This window comes from Scyliorhinus canicula, chromosome 9 (genome assembly GCF_902713615.1).
Source record: "Scyliorhinus canicula chromosome 9, sScyCan1.1, whole genome shotgun sequence".
NCBI lineage: Eukaryota > Metazoa > Chordata > Chondrichthyes > Carcharhiniformes > Scyliorhinidae > Scyliorhinus > Scyliorhinus canicula.
Genome location: NC_052154.1, coordinates 120575515 through 120599259, shown reverse-complemented (window position 1 = coordinate 120599259; position 23745 = coordinate 120575515). Strand labels below are relative to the sequence as shown.

Genomic DNA, 23745 nt, shown 5'->3' with positions numbered 1-23745 from the left:
CAGGCCTAACTAAGGTTCTATAAATCTGCAACATGACTTGCCAATTTTTAAACTCGATGCCCTGGACGATGAAGGCACACTTTTAACCCTGATAAGTGCGAGCTGATTCATTTTGGTAGGAAAAATTTTAATGAGGATTACAGGGTCAACGGCACGGTTCTGAGGAATATGGAGGAACAGAGAGATGTTGGGGTTCATGTCCACTGATCTCTGAAGGTTGCCACTCGAGTGGATAGAGCAGTGAAGAAGGCCTATAGTGTGTTAGCGTTTATTAACAGGGGGTTTGAGTTTAAGAGCCGTGGGGTTATGCTGCAACTGTAAGTGACCCTGGTGAGACCACATTTGGAGTATTGTGTGCAGTTCTGTTCACCTCACTATAGGAAGGATGTGGAAGCATTGGAAAGGATGCAAAGGAGAATTACCAGGATTCTGCCTGGTTTCGAGGATAGGTCTTCTGAGGAAAGGTTGAGGGAGCTAGGGCTTTTCTCTTTGGAGCGAAGGAGGATGAGAGGCGACTTAATAGAGGTTTATAAGATGATGAGGGAGATGGATAGAGTGGACATTCAGAGACTATTTCCTCGGGTGGATGTAGCTGTTATTAGGGGGCATAACTACAAGATTCAGGGTGGGAGATATAGGAGGGATATCCGAGGTAGGTTCTTTACTCAGTGGTTAGGGTGTGGAATGGACTGCCTGCTGTGATAGTGGAGTCGGACACTTTAGGAACTTTCAAGCGGTTATTGGATAGGCACATGGAGCACACCAGAATGACGGGGTGGGATAGCTTGATCTTGGTTTCGGACAAGGCGCGGCACAACATCGAGGGCCGATGGGCCTGTTCTGTGCTGTACTGTTCTATGTCTATAGCAAAATCAGGTAAGGATGGTAAATTTCCTTCCCTATGCACCTTAATGAAAGATGATTTTTTTTGACAATCTGGTAGTTTATGAATCACCATTATTGATGCTAGCTATTTATTACAGATTTATCAAATTAACTGAAATTAAATTAGTCAGATCTGCTGGTCGGATTTGAACTTGTGCCTCCAGGATTACTAGTCCAGTAAAATAAGCAGCGTGCAGCTAGTAATTATTGTTAGTTTCTGGTTATGCTAAAGATCTTCTGTTTATACTGCAGTGTGCATTGTACACTAATGAGATTTGAGCAAGTATTCTTTATTGAAAAGGCAAAATCTGTTTGCAGACCCATCTGGAAGACTGCACCCACAATAATACAACAGTCTCTCGGGCTCTTCACTGTGCATATGCGTTATCACGTGTGCATTTGTGGCTTTGCCAAATAGTTATGTAGATTTTGTCTGCTGAAAATACCTTGCTGGCTTCTGAAAGTAGCCTGAAAATAGACCACAAACAAGAGAACACCAACTACATGCTGTGACTTTTTTTTTCAGCCACTGGCGGTTTGGGCTGGAGGTAGGGATTAAACATTGCATTCCTGGAGGACTTCTCTGGCCCTCGCAGCAAGTTCACTGGGTTATTTATATTGCAGTTACTTTGGTGCATTTGGAGCAAAGTGTATGAATGCAGCATCAGTGTAATCAATTTGGTCATGGGTTATTTGCAGGAGGAGAAAGAGACAATATATAATTTTTTTACTGCAGGAGTTCTTACCCTTTATATTTAAAAGATTTGTGTTTTAGTTCATTAACTTTTTGTCTGCAGGCTCCATTCAATCAGATAAAGTGACACCTATTAATATCACTTAATCATGCATCTAGGTTCAGTATCCTTTACCAATGTATTACTGCAGCATTTCTTGATTTTCTTTTTGTTTCTGCAGACTGTTCAGGACGGTCGTCAATTCATGAAATTCATAGATCCTAAACTGGGTGTCCCTTTGCCAGAGAGGGACTATGGCGGGAACTGCCTTATCTTTGACCCAGGAAATAAGACTGATCCGTATCACAACATCTGGGTGAGATTGACTTACATTTCTAAACTGCTACATTCCTTCCCTCCCCCTCCCCCTAGTGGAAACCATATACAGTGGATGGAATCCAGTTACACTTATAACTCTTGGAGTGCCACCATCTCAAATTTTCAGAATAATGGCAGCACTTGGTTTTCCATCCCTGTCTTTGCTTTCTTGAAATTAGACTCCTTTGCAGTTCGGTTTGCTGAGTGCTGTGACCCTGATAGTTCACCCAAGCGGTTATCCTTGTATGATCCATAACATAACAGGTGGTTCATCCATGGCGAGAAGAAGTATTGCATCACAGCAGGTGTTGCCCGAAGGGAGGGAGCTTCAACAGATCTGCTATGATTCATTTCGGATTTTGCCCTTCAATGGGGTAATAACATGAAAAAAATAGGCCTTTTCCAAACCTCCAGAGTCACAAAAGTCAAATAGAATACCCCAACAAATAACAGCTGGGACTTATTCCACACAGTTTAATACAGTAAAATGTGGAGTCATCCCCAAACAAATTTTCACATCTTGACTCAAACGAGATGACCAAATATAGGTTTTAAGAAATGCCTTAAAAGTGGGAGAGGTTTAGGGAGGAAATTTCAGAGCTTGTAGTCTCAGTAGCCAAAGATATAGTTGCCAATGTTGTAGCAAAGAAAGCCAGGGATGTGTAAGATGTCAAAATTGGAGGGGCACTCAGAGGATTGTAAGGTGAAGGTAGCTCCAGAATTGGGGAGGGAAGATTGTAATGAGGGGATATGAAATCGAGAATGAAAATTTAAAATTGAGGTTTCTGAATCGTGATGTAGGTCAGCAAGCTTGAGGCTGTGGATAAATAGACTTGGTTTGAGTCATAATAATCATCCTTATTAGTATCACAAGCACTGAAAAATCCACGAATCGCCACACTCCGGCGCCTGTTCAGGTACATAGAGAGAATTCAGAATGTCCAATTCACCTAACCAGCACGTCTTTTGGGACATGTGGGACGAAACCGGAGCACCCGGAGGAAACCCACGCAGACACGGAGAATGTGCAGACTCCGCGCAGACAGTGACCCAAGCCGGGAATCGAACCTGGGACCCTGGTGCTATGAAGGAACAGTGCTAACCACTGAGCTACCGTGCCGCCCTGTTAGGATACAGGCAGTAGATCTGAGATGGAATTTAAGGAGGATGCAAAGTAGGAGGCTGACCAGAACTGCCTTGAGATGAGGTTTTTCAATTCGAAGTCGGCTGTGGTACATGCAGGGATGGGTGATGTTACGGAGATGTAAGTAGAGGGCGAAATTGGCCAGGATTGTTTCTCCCATAATCGGTATCCAGAAATCCAAGCTGGAGAGGATTTACTAAGGGAACATCAGGTAAAGGAATATTTCTGCCAAACTGAGTCCTATGCTGAACTAACCTGTATAAGTTAATGTTTATTGTCAGAATTGTGACATGTAAAATGATTGCTTTGGTAAAAATGAGGAGGGCAACAGTACCATCACTATCTTTCACACGCGCCCTCCTCCCTCGCGCGCCCTAACCCCTCGCGCGCCAGCCCGCCCTCGCACTCTCGCCCTATATAAAACCCCCCTCCTTGATGTTAATGTATCTAGTGGGGGAGAACGTTACCATCAAAAAGATTTACATTGCAGGTACCTATATGCAGTCCCTCCTTATCTTGCCTGTTGGATTAATTCATGGTATCATTGCAGTGCATTATTTATATATTTGACGCATTATATAACAGAAGAAAGCTGTTGTTTATCATAATACTCCAGTTTAATTCTGGTGTGAGAAATGTGCAGTAACTCACTGGATAGCTGTCATCTGTATTTGTGACTTTGTTGCATGTGTGCATTAAATGTGAATTGGGTTTGGTCTCCAAACCCAGTGTGCACATTAACATTTCTTTAGAACAGCTTTTTACTCATAAATGTGGCAGGGGTATTAGCTTATTTGATTAATACCACATCAAAACTCTCAACACTCCATTTTAGTTCATAACTGAAAGAATGGCTTTGAAGCTTCACTTGGGAGTAAAATGTCATGGTTTAATTTTCAACTTCTGCTAACGGCAGTTGAAGCTCCTTTTATTACTCAAATGCAGTTTATAGTTTTTCCCCCAGATTTTAAAAATGTAATGAGCAGTTAGCAAAATGATGTCCAATTAAGGGTACAGAAGCCTTTGGTTTTTATTTTGACTGTGTATTTTTTATCCACTTTTAAAAAAATCCTTCCCCCAAAGTGCTTTCAAACTAGAAGGCAGATAAACTACCTTGAGGGCTTCAAGTGCAGCTTTGTATTTTCTTCAGCATGTCTCATGTGAATGCCCTTTTCTAGTAGCTTGTCAGTGATCAAAAATTGGTTCTGCAGTGAGTCCAAAGCTATCAGGAGAGGAACAGGGCCTTTTACCTTTGAGCCTGCTCCATTATTCAATAAAAGCATGGTTACCTAGTGTGGCCCCAGCTCCACTTCCCTGTCTGCCCTCCCATAACCCTTGACTTCCCTGCTTAACAAAAATCTGTCTAACTCTGCCTTGAATAAATTCAAAGACTCTGCCACCACTACTTTCTGGGAAAGGGAATTCCACACCCGAATGACTAAAGTTCCCTCCGGATCTTGTATTTTTCAATAAGATCACCTCTTATTCTTTGAAACTCCAATGGGGATAGGCCCAACCTGTTCAACCCTTCTTCATAACTGAGCCCCTTCATTCCAGGAAAGAGTCCAGTGAACCACCTCTGAACTGTTTCTAAAGTGATTATCTTTTTTAAAATAGAGATTGAAACTGCACACTCGCCAAGGCCCTGTACAGCCGTAGTAAAACTTGTGTGTGGTTAGCACTGCTGCCTCACAGCGCCAGGGACCCGGTTTCAATTCCAGCCTCAGGTGACTGTCTGTGTGGACTTTGCATGTTCTCCCCGTGTCTGCGTAGATTTCCTTCGGGTGCTCTGGTTTCCTCCCACAGTCCAAAGACCTGCAGGTTAGGTGGTTTGGCCATAGTAAATTGCCCCTTGATGTCCAAAAGGTGAGGTGGAGTTACAGGGTTACGGGGGTGGGGGCATGGGCCTAAGGAGGGTGCTCTTCCCAAGGGTTGGTGCAGACTCGATAGGGCTGAATAACCTCCTTCTGCACTGTAGGGATTCTATGATTCCTGTTGCAATAAATGCCAGCATTCCATTGCTTTCTGACCACTATATTCTAACTTTGATTCATGTACTAGGGCACCTAGATCCTTCCACCTGTGTTCTGCAATCTTCCTTCTTTTAAATAGAATGCTGTTTTTGTCTTGTCAAAGTGAAGAAGTTTGCGTTTATCCACATTGTACTCCATTTGTCAAACTTTCGCCCACTTGCTTGACCTGTCTATAGCCCTGAACAGACAACTTACTTTCCTACCTGTCTTGGTGTCATCGGAAAATATAACAACCAAACATTTACTCCCTTTATCCAATTCATTGATACAGATTATAAATGGTTGAGAACTCGGGGGCACTTAAATAAGAACTAGGAGCAGGAGTAGGCCATCTGGCCCTTCGGGCCTGCTCCGCCATTCAAGGAGATCATGGTTGATCTTTTGTGGACTCGGCTCAATTTTCCCGCCCGAACACCATAACCCTTTATTCCTTTATTCTTCAAAAAATTATCTATCTTTATCTTGAAAACATTTAATGAAGGAGCCTCAACTGCTTCACTGGGCAGAGAATTCCATAGATTCACAACCCTTTGGGTGAAGAAGTTCCTCCTAAACTCAGTCCTAAATATACTTCGTTATTTTGAGGCTATGCCCCCTAGTTCTGCTTTCACCCGCCAGTGGAAACAACCTGCTCGCATCTGTCCTATATATTCCCTTCATAATTTTATATGTCTCTATAAGATCCCCCCCCCTCCCTTTTGCTGTTATTCCTACCAAAATGGATAACCTCACATTTGTCAAAATTGTATTCCATCTGCTAGACCATAGCCCATTCACTTAAACTATCCAAATCCCTCTGCAAACTTCCAGTATCCTCTGCACTTTTCGCTTTACCATTCATCTTTGTGTCACCTACAAACTTGGACACATTGCACTTGGTCCCCAACTCCAAATCATCTATGTAAATTGTGAACAATTGTGGGCCCAACACGGATCCCTGAGGGACACCACTAGCTACTGATTGCCAACCAGAGAAACACCCATTAATCCCCACTCTTTGCTTTCTATTAATTAACCAATCCTCTATCCATGCTACTACTTTACCCTTAATGCCATGCATCTTTATCTAATGCAGCAACCTTTTGTGTGGCACCTTGTCAAAAGCTTTCTGGAAATCCAGATATACCACATCCATCGGCTCCCCGTTGTTTACCGCACTGGTAATGTCCTCAAACAATTCTACAAAATTAGTTAGGCATGAACTGCCCTTTATGAACCCATGCTGCGTCTGCCCAATGGGACAATTTCCATCCAGATGCCTCGCTACGTCTTCCTTGATGATAGGTTCCAGCATCTTCCCCACTACCGAAGTTAAGCTAACTGGCCTACAATTACCCGATTTCTGCCTACCTCCTTTTTTAAACAGTGGTGTCACGTTTGCTTATTTCCAATCCGCCGGGACAACCCCAGAGTCTAATCACAAGTGCATTTGCAATCCCTAGCCATCTCTTTTAATACACTGGGATGCATTCCATCAGGGCCAGGATACTTGTCTATCTTTAGCCCCATTAGCTTGCCCATCACTGCCTCCTTAGTGATAACAATTGTCTCAAGGTCCTCACCTGTCGATAGCCTCATTTCCATCAGTCACTGGCATGTTATTTGTGTCTTCCAGTGTGAAGACAGACCCAAAACCTGTTCAATTCCTCAGCCATTTTCTCATCTCCCATTATTAAATCTCCCTTCTCATCCTCGAAAGGACCAATATTTATCTTAGCCACTCTTTTTTGTTTTATATATTTGTAAAAACGTTTACTATCTGTTTTTATATTTTGAGCAAGTTTATTCTAATAATCTATTTTACTCTTCTTTATAGCTTTTTTAGTGGCTTTCTGTTGCCCCCCTAAAGATTTCCCAGTCCTCTAGTCTCCCACTAATCTTTGCCACTTTGTATGCTTTTCCCTTCAATTTGATACTCTCCCTTATTTCCTTAGATATCCATGGTCGATTTTCCCTCTTTCTACTGTCCTTTTTGTTGATATAAACTTTTGCTGAGCACTGTGAAAAATGGCTTGGAACAAGTCAATCCAGAACTACCTGGAAACAAATGATACAGGGGAGGTCTCTCCAGCGACGGTTTGGGAAGCTTTGAAGGCAGTAGTCAGAGGGGAATTAACCTTGATACGGGTCCACAGAGAAAAGGTGGAAGGTGCTGAGAGGGATAGATTAGTGGAGGTGATACTCCAGGTGTACAGGAGATACTAGTTGGCCCCGGATGCGGGGCCACTGAGGGAGCGGCGGAGGCTACAGTTTGGGCTGTTGACCACAGGGAAAGCAGTGGAACAGTTGAGGAAGGCAAGCGGGGGGGGGGGGGGGGGGGGGGGGGGGGGGGCCATCTATGAGTACAGGGAAAAAGCTAGCAGAATGTTGGCACACCAGCTCAGGAAAAGTGAGGCGGCCAGGGAAACAGGTAAAGTAAAGAGTAGAGATGGGAATACTGTCCTGGACCCAGCAGGGGCCAACGAGGTGTTTAAGTATTTTTACAGTAAATTATACGAGTCGGAACCCCTGGCTAGGGTGGAGGGGATGAGGCAATTTCTGGATCAGTTGAGGTTCCCGAGGGTGGGAGGGGGACCTGGTGGAGGGGCTGGGAGCCCCAATTGAGATTGAGGAAATAATCAAGGGGGGCTGGAGGACATGCAGTCGGGCAACTCCCCGGGGCCTGACGGCTACCCGGTGGAATTCTATAAGAAGTTTTCAGAGATATTGAGCCCACTGCTAGTGAGGACATTAAATGAAGCAAGAGAGAAGGGAGTCCTCTCCCTAACAATGTCGCAGGCCTCGATTTCATTGATCCTGTAATAGAAAAAGGATCCGGAGCAATGCGGTCATACAGGCTGATTTCTGTACTGGGGCTGGTTTAGCAACTGGGGCTGGTTTAGCACACTGGGCTAAATCGCTGGCTTTTAAAGGAGACCAAGGCAGGCCAGCTGCACGATCCCTGCCAGCTGCACGGTTCAATTCCCATACCAGCCTACCCAAACAGGCGCCGGAATGTGGCGACTAGGGGCTTTTCACAGTAACTTCATTGAAGCCTGCTTGTGACAATATGCGATTTTCATTTAATTTAATTTCTCTACTGAATGTGGATGCCAAACTGCTGGCTAAGATACTGGCCACAAGGATAGAGGACTGTGTACCGGGGGCGACAGGGGAAGACCAAACGGGATTTGTTGAGGACAGGCAACTCGAGGCCAATATTTGAAGGATTCTAAATGTTATTAAGATGCCCTCAGAAGGAGATGAGGCGGAGGTGGTGGTAGCAATGGATGCGGAGAAGGCTTTTGATCGGGTGGAGTGGAATTACCTGTGGGAGGTGCTAGGAAGGTTTGGGTTTGGTGAGGGCATTATTGACTGGGTGCGGTTGCTCTATCAGGCACCAGTAGTGAGTGTGCGTACGAACCGGCTGAGGTCGGGGTATTTTAAACTAAACCGATGGACGAGGCAAGGGTGCCCCCTCTCCCCGCTACTGTTTGGCCTGGCCATAGAGCCATTGGCCATGGCATTAAGAGCCTCTAGAAACGGGAAAGGGTTGGTTCGAGGTGGTGGGGACGGTGGGGCACCGGGTCTCGCTCTACGCAGATGACCTGCTCTTGTATATTGCGGACCCGTTGGAGGGGATGGGGGAAGTACTGCGAATCTTGGAGGAATTTGGCAATTTTTCGGGGTATAAATTCAACATGGGGAAAAACGAGATGTTTGTGATCCAGGCAAGAGGACAGGAGAAGAGACTGGGAGAGCTGCCGCTTAGAATGGTAGGGAAGAACTTTCGATATCTGGGAATCCAGGTGGCCCGGAAATGGGAGGTACTACACAAGTTAAACCTATCCCAATAGGTAGAACAAATGGAAGGGGACTTTAAGAGATGGGACATGCTCCCGCTGTCACTGGCGGGGAGGGTACAGACCGTGAAAATGACGGTCCTCCTCAGATTTCTCTTTGTCTTTCAGTGCCTCCCCATCTTCATCCCTAAGGCCTTTTTCAAGCGGGTGAATAAGATTATTTTGGGCTTTGTGTGGGCGAGTAAAACCCTGCGAGTGAAGAAAATGTTGCTGGAGCGCAGTCCGGAGGGGGGGGGGGGGGGGGGGGGGGTTGGCGCTGCTGAGCTTGTGCAATTACTATTGGGCGGCTAATATAGCCATGATAGGAAGTGGGTAGTGGGGGAGGGGTTGGCATGTAAAGACATCAGTCTGGGAGCATTGGTAATGGCACCTCTGCCATTCTTGCCAACCCGATACTCCACAAGTCTGGTGGTGGTGGCGGCTCTGAGCATCTGGAGGCAATGGAGGAGATATAAGAGAGTGGAGGGAGTATCAATTTGGACCCCAATTTATGATAACCACAGGTTTGTACCGGCCAGATGGTGGGTTCTGGAGTTGGCGGGGGGCAGGAATTGGAAGGATCGGGGAATCTATTTACTGACGGGAGCTTTCCCAGTTTAAATGCTTTGGAGGATAAATTTAAATTGCCAGCAGGGAATGGTTTTAGGTATTTCCTGAGAAAACAGGTGCCGGCCTTTCCACTGCTGCCGCACGGGGGATACAGGATAGAGCAGTTTCCAGTACCTGGGTAGGAGAGGGGAAGGTATCAGATATTTACCAGGAGCTTTCGGAGGCGGAGGAAACTCCAGTGGAGGAGATTAAGGGCAAATGGGAGGACAAGCTAGGAGGAGAGATGGAGGCGGGGCTATGGGCGGATGCCCTAAGCAGGGTTGGTTGATACCTCCTCATCATGCGCCAGGCTTAGCCTGATACAATTTAAGGTAGTCCACCGGGCACACATGACCGCTGCGAGGATGAAATGAAAAAGAAAATGAAATGAAAATCGCTTATTGTCACAAGTAGGCTTCAAATGAAGTTACTGTGAAAAGCCCCTAGTCGCCACATTCAGGCGCCTGTTCAGGAAGGCTATTACGGGAATTGAACCGTGCTGCTGGCCTGCCTTGGTCTGCTTTCAAAGCCAGCGAATTAGCCCTGTGCTAAACAGCCCCTCATATGAGTAAGTTCTTCGGGGTTGAGGATAGGTGTGCGAGGAGCCCAGCAAATCATGTCCACATGTTTTGGGCATGCCGGAAACTTAGAGGGTTTTGGCAGGATTTTGCTAAGGCAATGTCCACGGTACTCAAAACACGAGTGGTGCCGAGTCCGGAGGTAGTGATCTTTGGAGTGTCGGAAGATCTGGGAGTTCAGGGGCGAAAGAGGCCGATGCCTTTGCCTCCCTGGTAGCCCGAAGACGGATCTTGTTAATGTGGAGGGACTCGAAGCCCCCGAGTGTAGAGACCTGGGTTAGTGACATGGCTGGGTTTCTCAGTCTGGAGAAAATAAAGTTGACCTTAAGAGGGTCAATAGTAGGGTTCTCCCGGAGGTGGCAGCCATTCGTCGACTTTCTCGGGGAAAATTAAAATGTCAGCAGATGCAGTACATTCTATAAACTGCTCTTCAAGGTTGCCTTGACCGAGCTGGTTAAACCAATCGACATGTAGATTAAAATCCCCCATGATAACTGCTGTACCATTTGAAATTAAATTAAATGAAAATTGCTTATTGTCACAAGTAGGCTTCAATGAAGTTACTGTGAAAAGCCCCTAGTCGCCACATTCCGGCGCCTGTCCGGGGAGGCTGGTACGGGAATTGAACCGTGCTGCTGGCCTGCTTGGTCTGCTTTAAAAGCCAGCGATTTAGCCTAGTGTGCTAAACCAGCCCCTTTTCTACATGTGTCAGTTATTTCTTTGTTTATTGCTCGCCCCACCTGAGTGTTGGCTTTTATACCTGTTTTGAATCTTAACACCTCTATCAGTAACCTTTCCTAAGTTATTTTTCCTTTTAACTTTTCTTCTAATTTTCCTTATTGTTGAACCCATATCTTCCATAAACCAGGGGGCTGGTTTAGCACAGTGGGATAAACAGCTGGCTTGTAATGCAGAACGGGGCAGCAGCGCGGGTTCAATTCCCATACTAGCCTCCCCGAACAGGTGGCGGAATGTGGCGACTAGGGGCTTTTCACAGTAACTTCATTGAAGCCTACTCGTGACAAGCGATTATTACTCATGTAATAACCGGGCAGCACGGTAGCACAAGGATCCCAGGTTCGATTCCCCGCTGGGTCACTGTCTGTGTGGAGTCTGCACGTTTTCCCCGTGGGTTTCCTCCAGGTGCTCCGGTTTCCTCCCCCAATCCAAAGACGTGCAGGTTAGTTGGATTGGCAATGATAAATTGCCCTTGGTGACCAAAACGATTAGGATAGGGTGGAAGTGAGGGCTTAAGTGGGTCGGTGCAGACTCAATGGGCCGAAAGGCCTCCTTCTGCACTGTATGTTCCAAGTTCTAAGTATGTAATGACAAGTAACTTCACTAGTTACAGCTTACCAATCAGAAAAAGATCAATTTATTCCTACTGTCTGTTCCTGTTTGCAAACCAGTCCTTTACCCTTGCTAATATGTTACCCCCGACAGCATGTGCCCTTATAGAACATAGAACAGTACAGCACAGAACAGGCCCTTCGGCCCTCAATGTTGTGCCGAGCCATGATCACCCTACTCAAACCCACGTATCCACCCTATACCCGTAACCCAACAACCCCCCCCTTAACCTTACTTTTATTAGGACACTACGGGCAATTTAGCATGGCCAATCCACCTAACCCACACATCTTTGGACTGTGGGAGGAAACCGGAGCACCCGGAGGAAACCCACGCACACGGGGAGGACGTGCAGAGTCCACACAGACAGTGACCCAGCCGGGAATCGAACCTGGGACCCTGGAGCTGTGAAGCATTTATGCTAACCACCATGCTACCCTGCTGCCCCTTGTGTATCTTGTGTAGTGACCTTTTGATGCGGTACCTTATCAAATGTCTTTTGGAAATACAAGTGCATCACATCTATCAGTTCCGATTTACCCACCTTGAATGTTATTTTCTCAAAAGATTCCAACAGATTGGTTAAACACAATTTCCCTTTCACAATGCCATGTTGGCTCTGCCTGATTAAATCATTATTATATAAGTATCCTGCTATAACTTCCTTAATGGATTTTAGTACTTTCCCTATGACAGATATTAAGCTAACTAGCCTGTGGTTTCTTGCTTTCTACCACCCTACTTTCTTGAATAAAGGAGTTTATATTAGATATTTTCCAATCTGCTGGAACCTTTCCAGAATCTAAAGAATTTTGGAAGATTATAACCAATGCTATCTGTGCCTTCATTTTTAAGATCCCAGATTGCAGGTCATCTGGTGCTGGGGACTTGTCAGCTTTTGGATCTCATGTTTTTACAAGTAACCTTTCCCTGGCGATAGTGATTGTATTAAGTTCATCCCTACCCATCATCTCCTGATTTTCAAGTCGCTTTGAAAAGTTTTCTAAGTCCTCTACCATGAAGACCGATACAAAGTGCCAGTTCAATGCCTCAGCCATTTCTTTGTTTTCCATTATCACTTCTCCACTTAACGCTAGCTTTAGTTATTTTCCTATTCAAATACTTGTAGATAGGAAAAGTTTCTAATTTTATATTTCTACCTAGTTCACTCTATTTGTACCTTGTTGCCACAATTCTTTTGCTAAATGTTTGCAGTCCAGTCTTAATATTTTGTTACTTCTGTAATCATAAACAATAAAGTTTGATAGTCACCTGTGAGCTTTATGTAATATATTTATTTTTTTCTCCCCTAGAGATCGATCAGTGAGGTAAAGTAGCTTTTTAAAAAAGGCACATTGAGATTATTACAAGCAAAGGGTAAAATAATAATTTTGTCAGATAATTGGTGAAGGGGCAAGTACTTTGTATGTTTAAAAAAAATTGAAAACTGAAGTATTTAATTAAAAGCTTTTCTTTAAAATGTAAAATGTTTTTGTTGTGTTTTAGGATAAATTGGATGGATTTGTCCCAGCCCATTTCCTGGGCTGGTACCTTAAGGTAAGATGAGGCCTGGATCAATTTTCCTTCATGACTATTTTGCTTGTGATTAAGAATATCTCAGTGTCCACATTATCAGTCGTGTTGCATAGATATTTTGGAACCTTTTCTGCCTGGTATGAGTGCTGTCAGAAGGGTAGGTTAAGCATTACGGTGATAGAATAGCAAATTTTCTCTTGGTTTTAATCTTTTTAAATCCTAACTAATGCATGTGCTCAACTAATTACAAACCTATGTAAAACTGCAGAAAAACGCTAACTGGGGTCTATCCTTGTACAACTCACTGCTCCATCAGTCCATGGATAGGATACAAGTATTTTCTCGTTTTATCCCACCTTTATGGTGGACCTCCAATATTTCATGAAATACCATTCTTGCTCCACGGTCTTAAACAGGTAACCCTGCATGCTCTCCACATCCTAAAATAGAAAACGATTGAGCATAGGAGGAGACCATTCGCTCCACATATCTGTACGTGTTATTTATATGTACTATCCAATTAGTCCCACTCCCCTGCTTTTTCCCATGGCCCTGCTAATTTTTGACCAAACGCCACAAATCCACCATATTCTCAATACATTTGGTTAAGAGTCTATTCATCCTAAATTTAAAATTAATAATTGACCTGGCCCCAGGTTGCAATGTATGGAACAGTTCCATACATCTAGCAGCCTTTGCATGATTTTTTTCCTCACCTCCCTCTGAAATGACCTAACGCTGAATATAATGATATTTGTCCTGTCCTAAACTCTGCTCGAGTGAAAAAGAAGAATTTATTTTCTCTCTGCTTGATCATTTCCTTTCAATATCCTAAAGCCCTCAATCAAATCACTCTTTAACCTTATACCAGCCTCTATAATCTACATAACCTAGCCCTTGTAGATGTGGTACATCTATGTTGCCATCTTTGCTGGGCCAATATTTCCTTTCTTTTGGAGAAATGCCCGGAAAAATGAATGACATACCCTGTGTGGTGATTGCTCTCACTACCCAAAAAGATTTGGTATCCTTAACCAATAACCATCTTGCTGATTGTCCAATCAGCCATTATCTCATCTTGCAATCTCATTCTTCAGGGCCTGAAAATAAACATCCAGTACCCCTGTGATTGCCATGGAGAAATTATCCCGTACAAATATTGGTCACTAATTAGTCTGTTTTAACAATAAGGACCAACTAATTGTATCATTTTTCCTCCTGTCTAGACGCTAATGATTCGTGACTGGTGGATGTGTATGATAATCAGTGTGATGTTTGAGTTCCTGGAATACAGTCTGGAGCATCAATTACCTAATTTCAGTGAATGCTGGTGGGACCATGTATGTATATGTACAAATACCATCTTAACCTGTGCTAATTGTCTAACTTGATGTAAACTGCATGTACTGAGCAATATTATAATAGTGCTCACTGTTAGATAATGGTGTAATTAATTAAAAAAGCATGTTTTATAAAGGAACAAAAACAGGAAATACTGGACAATCTCAACATGTCTGACAGCACCTGTGTCTGCTTGGGTTTCCTCCGGGTGCTCCCACAAGTCCCAAAAGACGTGCTTGTTAAGTGAATTGGACATTCTGAACTCTCCCTCCATAATAATAATAACTTTTATTATTGTCGCAAGTAGGCTTATATTAACACTACAATGAAGTTACTGTGAAAATCCCCTATTGGGTACACCGAGGGAGAATTCAGAATGTCCAATTCACCTGACAAGCATGTCTTTTGGGACTTGTGGGAGGAAACCGGAGCACCCGGAGGAAACGCACGCAGACATGGGGAGAGCGTGCAGACTCCGCACAGAGTGACCTAAACCGGGAATCGAGCCTGGGACCATGGCACTGTGAAGCAACAGTGCTAACCACTGTGCTACCGTACCCAAACAGGTGCTGGAATGTGGCGAGAAGGGGATTTTCACAGTAACTTCACTGCAGTGTTAATGTAAGCCTACTTGTGACAATAATAAAAGTTATTATTATTATGGAGGGAGAGTTCAGAATGTCCAATTCACTTAACAAGCACGTCTTTTGGGAATTTTTTAAGAAAAGGGGGCTAAAGTTTCGAATCTGAATGACTCTTTGTCAAAGCTTTGAAGGCACTAGTTATATAGAGTTTTTTGGAGGTGTAAACTGTGCCTGGAAAATAAATAATTTGATACCAAGTATGGAGATGAGAAGGTAAAGGTGGGAATAGAAGGAGGAAGAGGTGGGGAATGGGTGCCATGTGTACAGGTGGTGGGTATGAAGCTACAACTGAGCTGAGGAGGAATTGGGGGAGAAACTGCATGAAATGGGATGAGGAAAGGTGCATTTTATCATAGAATTTACAGTGCAGAAGGAGGTCATTCGGCCCATCGGGTCTGGACTGGCTCTTGGAAAGAGCACCCTACCCAAGGTCAACACCTCCACCCTATCCCCATAACCCAGTAACCCCACCCAACACTAAGGGAAATTTTGCACACTAAGGGCAATGTATAATGGCAAATCCACCTAACTTGCACATCTTTGGACTGTGGGAGGAAACCGGAGCACCCGGAGGAAACCCACGCACATACGGGGAGGATGATCAGACTCCGCACAGACAGTGACCCAAGCCGGAATCGAACCTGGGACCCTTGAGCTGTGAAGCAATTGTGCTATCCACAATGCTACCGTGCTGCCCAAGTGAATGGCAATGAATGAAAAAACTCACCAATCTGTAAAATGGCTTCAATTGCTATTTCTTTGAGATTAAAGGTGGAGAATAAGTTTGGGAGGGTTTGGACCTAGGTGGGGTGCTCTTTCAGAGGGTCAGTGCAGACTGAATGGGTGGAATAACCTTCTGCACCGTAGGGATTCTAAGATTCTATGAAACAGTTTAAGCCAGAGAAAAATGACAGTTCCATTTGAGGTGATCCAGTCAGATCTGATGAAATGTGATGCCATTTTTCACCAAGTATATTTTAAGCTTATAAAAGAAAGACAAACTTGTAGAACATGCAAAAGAGCAGTACAGCCAATTAAGTGGTTTTGCAGTGTAGCCCTTGTCATGTCAGAAATGTGGCCGCCAATTTGCACATAATTTCCCACGTACAGCAGTGAAATAATGACTAGATATTCTGTGTTAGTTGATCCAGGGATGAATGTTGATCAATATCCTGGATTCCTTCTGTGGTCCAGTGGTATAAGTCACCATACAAACCTAGGGCTATGCTCTGGTGTCCCAGGCTCGAATCCACGGTAAATGGTAAATCATCCTGTGGCCAACATTGGTGAGCTGAGAATGTTAATCAATATCCTGCCACCAGCCTCAGCATTCTTAAGATCATCTCTCCACTGCAAAGCATTCACACTGCTACTTTAACAATAATAATAATCTTTACTGTCACAAGTAGGCTTGCATTAACACTGCAATGAAGTTACTGCGAAAAGCCCCTTGTTGCCACATACCGGCGCCTGTTCGGGTACACTGAGGGAGAATTCAAAATGTCCAAATTACCTAACAGCACATCTTTCGGGACTTGTGGGAGGAAATCGGCGCCCCGGACGAAAACCACGCAGATACGGGGAAAACGTTCAGACTCCACACAGACAGTGACCCAAGCTGGAAATTGAACCTGGGACCCTGGCGCTGTGAAGCAACAGTGCTACCCACTGTGCTACCGTGCCACCTTTCCAACTCCTACCCATAATAATAATAATGAGGGGGCAGCATGTGGCGCAGTGGATAGCACTGGGACTGTGGAGTTGAGGACCCAGGTTCGAATCCCGGCCCCGGGACACTGTCTGTGTGGAGTTTGCACATTCTCCCCATGTCTGCGTGGGTTTCACCACCACAACCCAAAGATGTGCTGCTTAGGTGGATGGGCCATGCTAAATTGCCCCTTAATTGGAAAAGAAAAATAATAGGCCACTCTAAATTTATAAAAACAAAAAAATCATAATAATAAGGAAGAAACCCACGCAGACACGGGAAGAATGTGCAGACTCCACACAGACAGTAACCCAAACCTGGGATCCTGGCGCTGGGGAGCAACGGTGCTAATCACTGTGCCGTCTTTCCAACTCCTACTCATTCAGGTCCCCTGTTCTTTAATACAGTGCTGTGAAATATTTTGTGTCATTTGAGAGGGTAGATGGGTCTTAGTTTAAAGTCTCATCTGAACAAAGGCACCCTCAACAGGCTCCCTTGATACTGCAATAGAGTCTTAGCTGAATGATATGCTCAAGTGTCTAGAGTAGGGCTTAAACCTATAAACTGCTGAATTAGGTGAGAATGTCTGCTCATTTTGCAAACTTGCACCCTTGTAGAAGGGGTTGTAAAATTGTAAATAAAAACAGAAAATTCTGGGTAAACCCATTAAATCTGGCAGCAGCTGTGGAGTTGGAGCTCTGAAGACGTCATATGGACTGGGTACATTAACTCTGTTTCTCTCTCCACAGATGCCAGATTTGCCGAGTTTATCCAGCATTTTCTGTTTATTTTTCAGATTTCCACCATCCGCAGTATTTTGCTTTTATTTCGTAAAATATTACTTTTGTTTTCAGTGGATAATGGATGTCTTTCTATGTAATGGTTTTGGAATCTATTGTGCAATGAAAACTCTGGAATGGCTTTCGATGAAACCGTATCACTGGCAAGGACTCTGGAATATTCACAGTTACAAGTAAGTGAATTTGCTTGTCAAAGCACATTGGATGGGTTGAATTCTGTGCAAATGTAGCCCCTCATTACTCAATGCACAGTAAATGCCGATTAATTATAAACACACCTAGGAAGGGATACATTTTTTTGGTGAGATTTGGTGAGTTTTGGAATTTTTAACTATGTGTACAGAGTAGAAGCACCTACACAGGTATGTAAGCACAGTCACACTGAATCAAAGGTACCTTTATTCTACCGGAAGGCAACTATAGTTAGTTGTGCTTCTCATACAATGGCTGCACTCCATATTGTATGTGCCCCAATTGTTTGAGGAACTGACAACATTGTGTATCGAGAAAGGAATGCGTTTAAGAATGTTTTATCGTGGTGAGGGGCGGTTGCTTTCATTAAAGTGAATGCTGGGAGCTGATTCTGTGTATAGCAAACTGTCAATTAACTTTTTTAAGATTTAGAATTTCATCCCAGTGTCCATCAGAGGTTTACAAGCAGAGAAACTGTTTTCACTGGGTTTTGGAGCTGTTGATATCTAGCACTTAAATCATTTGAAAGGTGAAGGTGAAGCTGAATGTTCTCCCACTGATCATTACAATAAGGGCGCAATAACATAGTGATTAAGTTACTGGGCTCATAGTATCGAGGTCTGAACGAATGTTCTAAGAGTTCAAAACCCACAGTGGCAGCTGGGGAATTTAAAAAGATGTTCGTAATGTTGACTGCAAAATTAGTAATTGTTCTAAAATGGTGATTCCAGAGCACAGGACTACATGAAATAGCGAAAGCCACATCTTAGTGACAGAGCAAAGCAATTCTGCAATCAACAAATCAGATGTAAGCTCTATTCTGCCACATCCAGGCATGAATGGTAATGGACAATTAACCTAATGGGAGGAGGAGGCTCCATGACTATCCTCATCCTCTATGATGATGGAACCCAACATGAGTGCAAGCAATATGCCAAGTGGGTGATCTATGTCAACTGCCGCTTGCTAACCCTGCAAATGAGGAAATGAACAGAAGGGCATAATGGGTAGTTAGGCCAAGTTAGGAGTAAGATTTTACTGCAGTAGAATAAGGAGTTAGGTTAGTGGACTTTTAAACATCAACTGGGATTCAAGGCAGGAAGAGGGGGATGGGGAGCCACTAGGACCATTTCTTTGTTGCAAGGGATACTGGGAAAAGGGGCCTCAGGCCAAGTTAAGGAATGTGGGGAAAGCCTATGGGAGCTTTGCATTTGCACCATTGCCTTATTTGATCGTATGCATGTGAAACTTGATGCAACTTGAATGTATATGAAATGAGATGTTTTGTCCCTTTGTCTGCACTCTGGCTGTGGAAGATCCAGGAGACATGGTTGTGTCCTGCTCTCCCAATAGAGTGAGTCACCCAGCTAGCTCGTTAAAATAAACAATAATTGATACCTGCAAATCCGTCTCAAATTTTATTGAGACCAGACTGACGGCAAAAGAATCAGGATTGTTATAACCACAGATGCCAATCCAATTTGTGTTGAAATGGCTGATCCTGCTAGATATAGCTTTGACCCCCAACAATATATACAGTTTAGACTTACTCCAGTGGCACAGTAGCACAGTGGTTAGCACTGCTGCTTTACAGAGCCAGGGACCCGGGTTCGATTCCCGGCTTGGGTCACTGTCTGTGAGGAGTCTGCACATTCTGCTGTGTCAGAGCAGGTTTCCTCCGGGTGCTCTGGTTTCCTCCCACAAGTCCTGAAAGAAATGCTTGGTTGGTGAATTGGACATTCTGAATTCTCCCCCAGTGTACCTGAGCAGGCACCGAAGTGTGGCGACTAGGGGATTTTCACAGTAACTTCATTGCGATGTTAATGTAAGCCTATTTGTGACACTAATAAAGATTATTATTATTCTTAGAATGAACCTAGCTGCTCCAGTCCAGCTACAATACTGGCATCTGCACAAATTTAAATTTGTCCAAGTATATCCTGTCCACAAAAAGCAAGGAAAATTCAACCTGCCAATTATTGCCCCATTAGTCTACTAAACAAAGTGAGGGATGGGGACTTTATCAGTACTTTTAGGTGACATTTGCCAATAACCTGCTCAACGATGCTCAGTTTGGATTCCGTCAGAACCACTCAACTCCACAATACAACATTGGACCAAATGTGGACAAAAGAGATGAATTCTAAAGGTGATGTTTAAGTTTCTGTCCTTGACATTAAGACTGCATTCAACTGAGTATGGTGGCATCAAGGAGCCCCAATAAAATTTAATTCAATGGGAATCAAGGAAAACTCTCCATTGTCAAGGGTTCCAGCTGAAGAGAGATGGTTGTGGTTGCTGAAGGCCAGATATCTCAACCTCAGGATATTAAAAAAAATTAATTTACTGGATGTGCGTGTCAGGAACTGCGTCAGCGTTTATTGCCCATCCATATTTGCCCTTGAGAAGGTGGTGGTGAGCTGTCTTTGAACAGTTCCTGAGGTATAGGTGCTCTTAGTGAGGGAATTCCAGGATTTTGACCCAGTGACAGTGAAGGAATGACGATATGTTTCCAAGTCAGGATGGTGAATGACTTGGAGGAAAACGTACAGGTGGTGGTGTTTCTACGTATTTGCCACTCTTGTCTTTTTCTAGGTGCTGGCATTCTTGGGTTTGGAAGATGCTATCTAAGGAGCCTTGGTGAGCTCCAGCAGTGTACCTTGCTGGTACACACTGCTGCTATTGTTCATCGGTGATGGAGGGAATGAATGTTTGTGGAACGGGTACCAATCAAATGGGTTTCTTTGGACTGGATGGTGTCGGGCTTCTTGAGTGTTGTTGGAACTGCACTCAGCCAGCCAAGTGGAGAGTATTCTATCATCCTCCTGACTTGTGCCTTACAGCTGGTGGACAGATTTTGGGGACTCGGGAGTGAGTTACTTGCCACAGGATTCCTAGCCCTTTGACCTTTTGTAGCCACAGTATTTATATTGCTAGGCCAGTTCACTTTCTGGTCACTGGTAAGCCCCAGAATGTTGATAGTGGGGGCTTCAGCGATGGTAATGCCACCTAATATCAAGGGGCGATGGTTCGACTCTCTCATTGGAGATGGTCATTGCCTGGTACTTGTGTGGCGCAAATGTGACTTGCCAATTGTCAGTCCAAGCCTGGATATTGTTCCAGTCTTGCTGCATTTGGCATGGATTGCTTCAGTATCTGTGGAGTTGCAGGTGGTGCTGAAAATTGTGCAGTTAACAGAAACATTTCCACTTCTGACCTTATGATGGAAGGGAGATCATCGATGGAGCAGCTGAAGATGATTGGGCCTCGGGCACTACCTTGAAGAACTCCTGCAGTGATGTCCTGGGACTGAGATGGTTGACCTCCAACCACCTCACCAACTTACTTTTTGGGGGAGGGGGGGGGTAGAGCGTTGACTCCAACATGTGGCGGGTATCCCCTCTCATTCCCATTGACTCTATTTTGCTGGAGCTCCTTGATGCCATTGGTCAAATATTGCTACGATCTCAAGGGCAGTCACTCTCAGCTCATCTCTGGAACTCTGACCTTTTGCCACATTTGAACCAGGAGGTTAGGAGCTGAGTGACACTGGCGGTACTCAAATGGAACATCAGTGAGCAGGTTATTGTGAAGCAAGTGCTGCTTTAAGGCACTGTTGAAGACCCCTTTCATCACTTGACTGATGACTGATGTAGACTGATGGGGTGGTAATTGACTGAGTTGAAATTGTCCTGTTTTTTGTGTACAGAATATGCATACCTGGGAAATTTTCCTCATTGCCAGTGTTCTAGCTGTACTGGACCAGCTTAGCATTAGAGTTCCTCTGAGTGTCTTCAGCCCAACCACCTGCAGCTGCTTCATCAGTGCCCTTCCCTCCATTCTGAGGTTTTAAGCAGGAATGGGTGCTGCTGACTGCACCGTGTTCAGTACCAATTGCAACTCCATAACCATGCCTGCCTGAAGAAGAAGTTCGGCATTATTCAGGCTTAGCTGACAAGTGGCTTGTAACATTTGTGCCACAAGTGCCAGATAAGAGCCATCTCCAACAAGAGATAATTTAGCCACCTCCCCTTGGCATTCTGTGGGATTACCATCAGTAATTTCCCACCATCAACCCCGGTGGTCCCCACTGGCCAGAAATGTAATGAAGCTAGCCGCATAAATACTATGCCTTTTAAAAAAATTTTTTAGAGTACCCAATTATTTTTTTACAATTAAGGGGCAATTAATGTGGCCAGTCCACCTTACCTGCACATCTTAGGTTGTGGGGGTGAAACCCACGCAGACATAGGGAGAATGTGCAAACTTCACACAGACAGTGACCGGGGCCGGCATTGAACCCGGGTCCTCATCGCTGTAGGCAGCAGTGCTAACCACTGTGCCACCATGCCGTCCCATAAATATTATGCCTACAAGAGGAGTTTGGAGGCTGGGTATTCTGCAGAGAGTAGCTTGTCTTCTGACTTCCTAAAGCCACTCCCTCACCTAGGTTTGGCACGTGTTAGAATACTCTCACTTGCCTAGATCAGTGCATAGTCTCCACTTCCCTAGATCAGTGCAGCTCAACAGTACTCGAGAAGCTAACACCATAAAGGACAAAGCAGCCAGCTTGATTGGCATTTGATCCGCCACTGGGTGTATATATCACTAACAAGATGCACTGCTGCAACTCGCACCTTCCAAACATGTGATCTCAATCACTTAGAAGGACACTATAAAGACCAATTGCATTCTGCGAGTCTCAGTTTTAAGAACATTTATTTGGTGTTTATCTTCAAAAAAATTATATATAACAAATGAATCACCAAAATGCAGCTTCTAAAACCCATTTTTTATTCCAAGGTGCTTGCTGGCCCAATTGGTTATTTTGTTAGCGGGTTTTTTTGTTTCTCCCCAATGTTGCAATTGCTTTTTTTTAAACATGGGGGTGTTGTTGACCCATTAGATGATTTTTGCAATTTCTGCTACATATTTGTGGAAATGCCGCATTGGGCAATATAAATGGACTGTGGAGTGAGACATGTTAAGTAAACTACAAAAAGTTTCCGATTCAGAATTTCAGAAAGCTCTGAGATGCACAAAGTCAGATGTCAAGGGTGGGGGGTCATTCCCATCTAGAAAATAGTTCCCATGCCTTCAGTATTCTCATTCCCTTTGTGATTTTGTATCTCCTTACTGCTATCTGTCGATTATTAAAAAAATAATCTTGAGTGTACCTGGCATGTGAAAAGGACAAAACAACACACTTTGCTTTTGGTATGCAAGTGAGCTTTATTTCTATTTTCTGGTCAACCTTATAGCAGATTTAAATTAAGAGGAATTGAGCAGAGATAGTGCTGAGTTATGAAGAAATTGAATTGCTCAGACAATATACTTATTACTAGTTGAACTGCACGAATGCTCCAAAAAGTTGAAAACTTTGCAACCAAAAATTATGCACAAGTTATAAATTGAATCCATAACCCCTTTCAACTGACTTTTAATTGTTACAAAATGTATACTACAGGAGAAAGGAGCTGATTAGTTGGAATGTTGGCTGAGATGCTGCCATGGGACACACTGTTTTGATTCATTCAGCCAATTGCTTGAATGCATGACCTACATACCTGCTATTGTACTGCCACTGTAATTCATACTTGATATTGTTTAATTATGTGGTAGGAAGAACAGCTTCTGACTGGCAGCATTCTTTTAGTGATGCTAGCAACACCCGTGTCGCAACTACACAGTAGTCACGTATCTTCTGTTGTTCGTAATAGGCAGAGGACAAAGCATGCCAAACTAGCCTGCACTTGTAAAACCCAAAACAAAATGTCGACTGTTGGATGAGATTCAGTGACTGGGCAGCAATGGCTGAACAATCCTGAGTGTGTTAATACTTAGACGACCAACCAATTTAAGAAAATCAATCGAGCTCCTAACTTGGCTCATATAAGCTTGCTAAAAGTGATGTGCATTCATACACAAGGACCCGTTCTCTGCAAACAAAAGGAATTTGTTTAATCTTTGCACCTTATTTTGAATTACTTGAGTGCTTGGAGAGCCTAAAATTTCCCCTTTGATTTCTTTATGACAATGCCTCGGCCAATCA

The 23745-nt window shown here is 44.0% G+C and overlaps 1 protein-coding gene across 3 annotated transcripts in view; it reads left to right on the top strand.

Moving 5' to 3' along the window:
• The window catches only part of ptdss2 (phosphatidylserine synthase 2), a 147964-nt gene that overhangs the window by 86952 nt on the left and 37267 nt on the right, over positions 1-23745 (top strand). For 2 of the 3 annotated variants that reach the window (XM_038807465.1, XM_038807463.1), the window contains exons 5-8: positions 1801-1935; positions 12979-13029; positions 14235-14348; positions 17556-17674. In XM_038807465.1, coding sequence (XP_038663393.1) covers positions 1801-1935; positions 12979-13029; positions 14235-14348; positions 17556-17674 — 419 coding nt within the window. The remainder of the gene's footprint in view (positions 1-1800; positions 1936-12978; positions 13030-14234; positions 14349-17555; positions 17675-23745) is intronic. The other variant, XM_038807464.1, reaches the window with a different exon arrangement.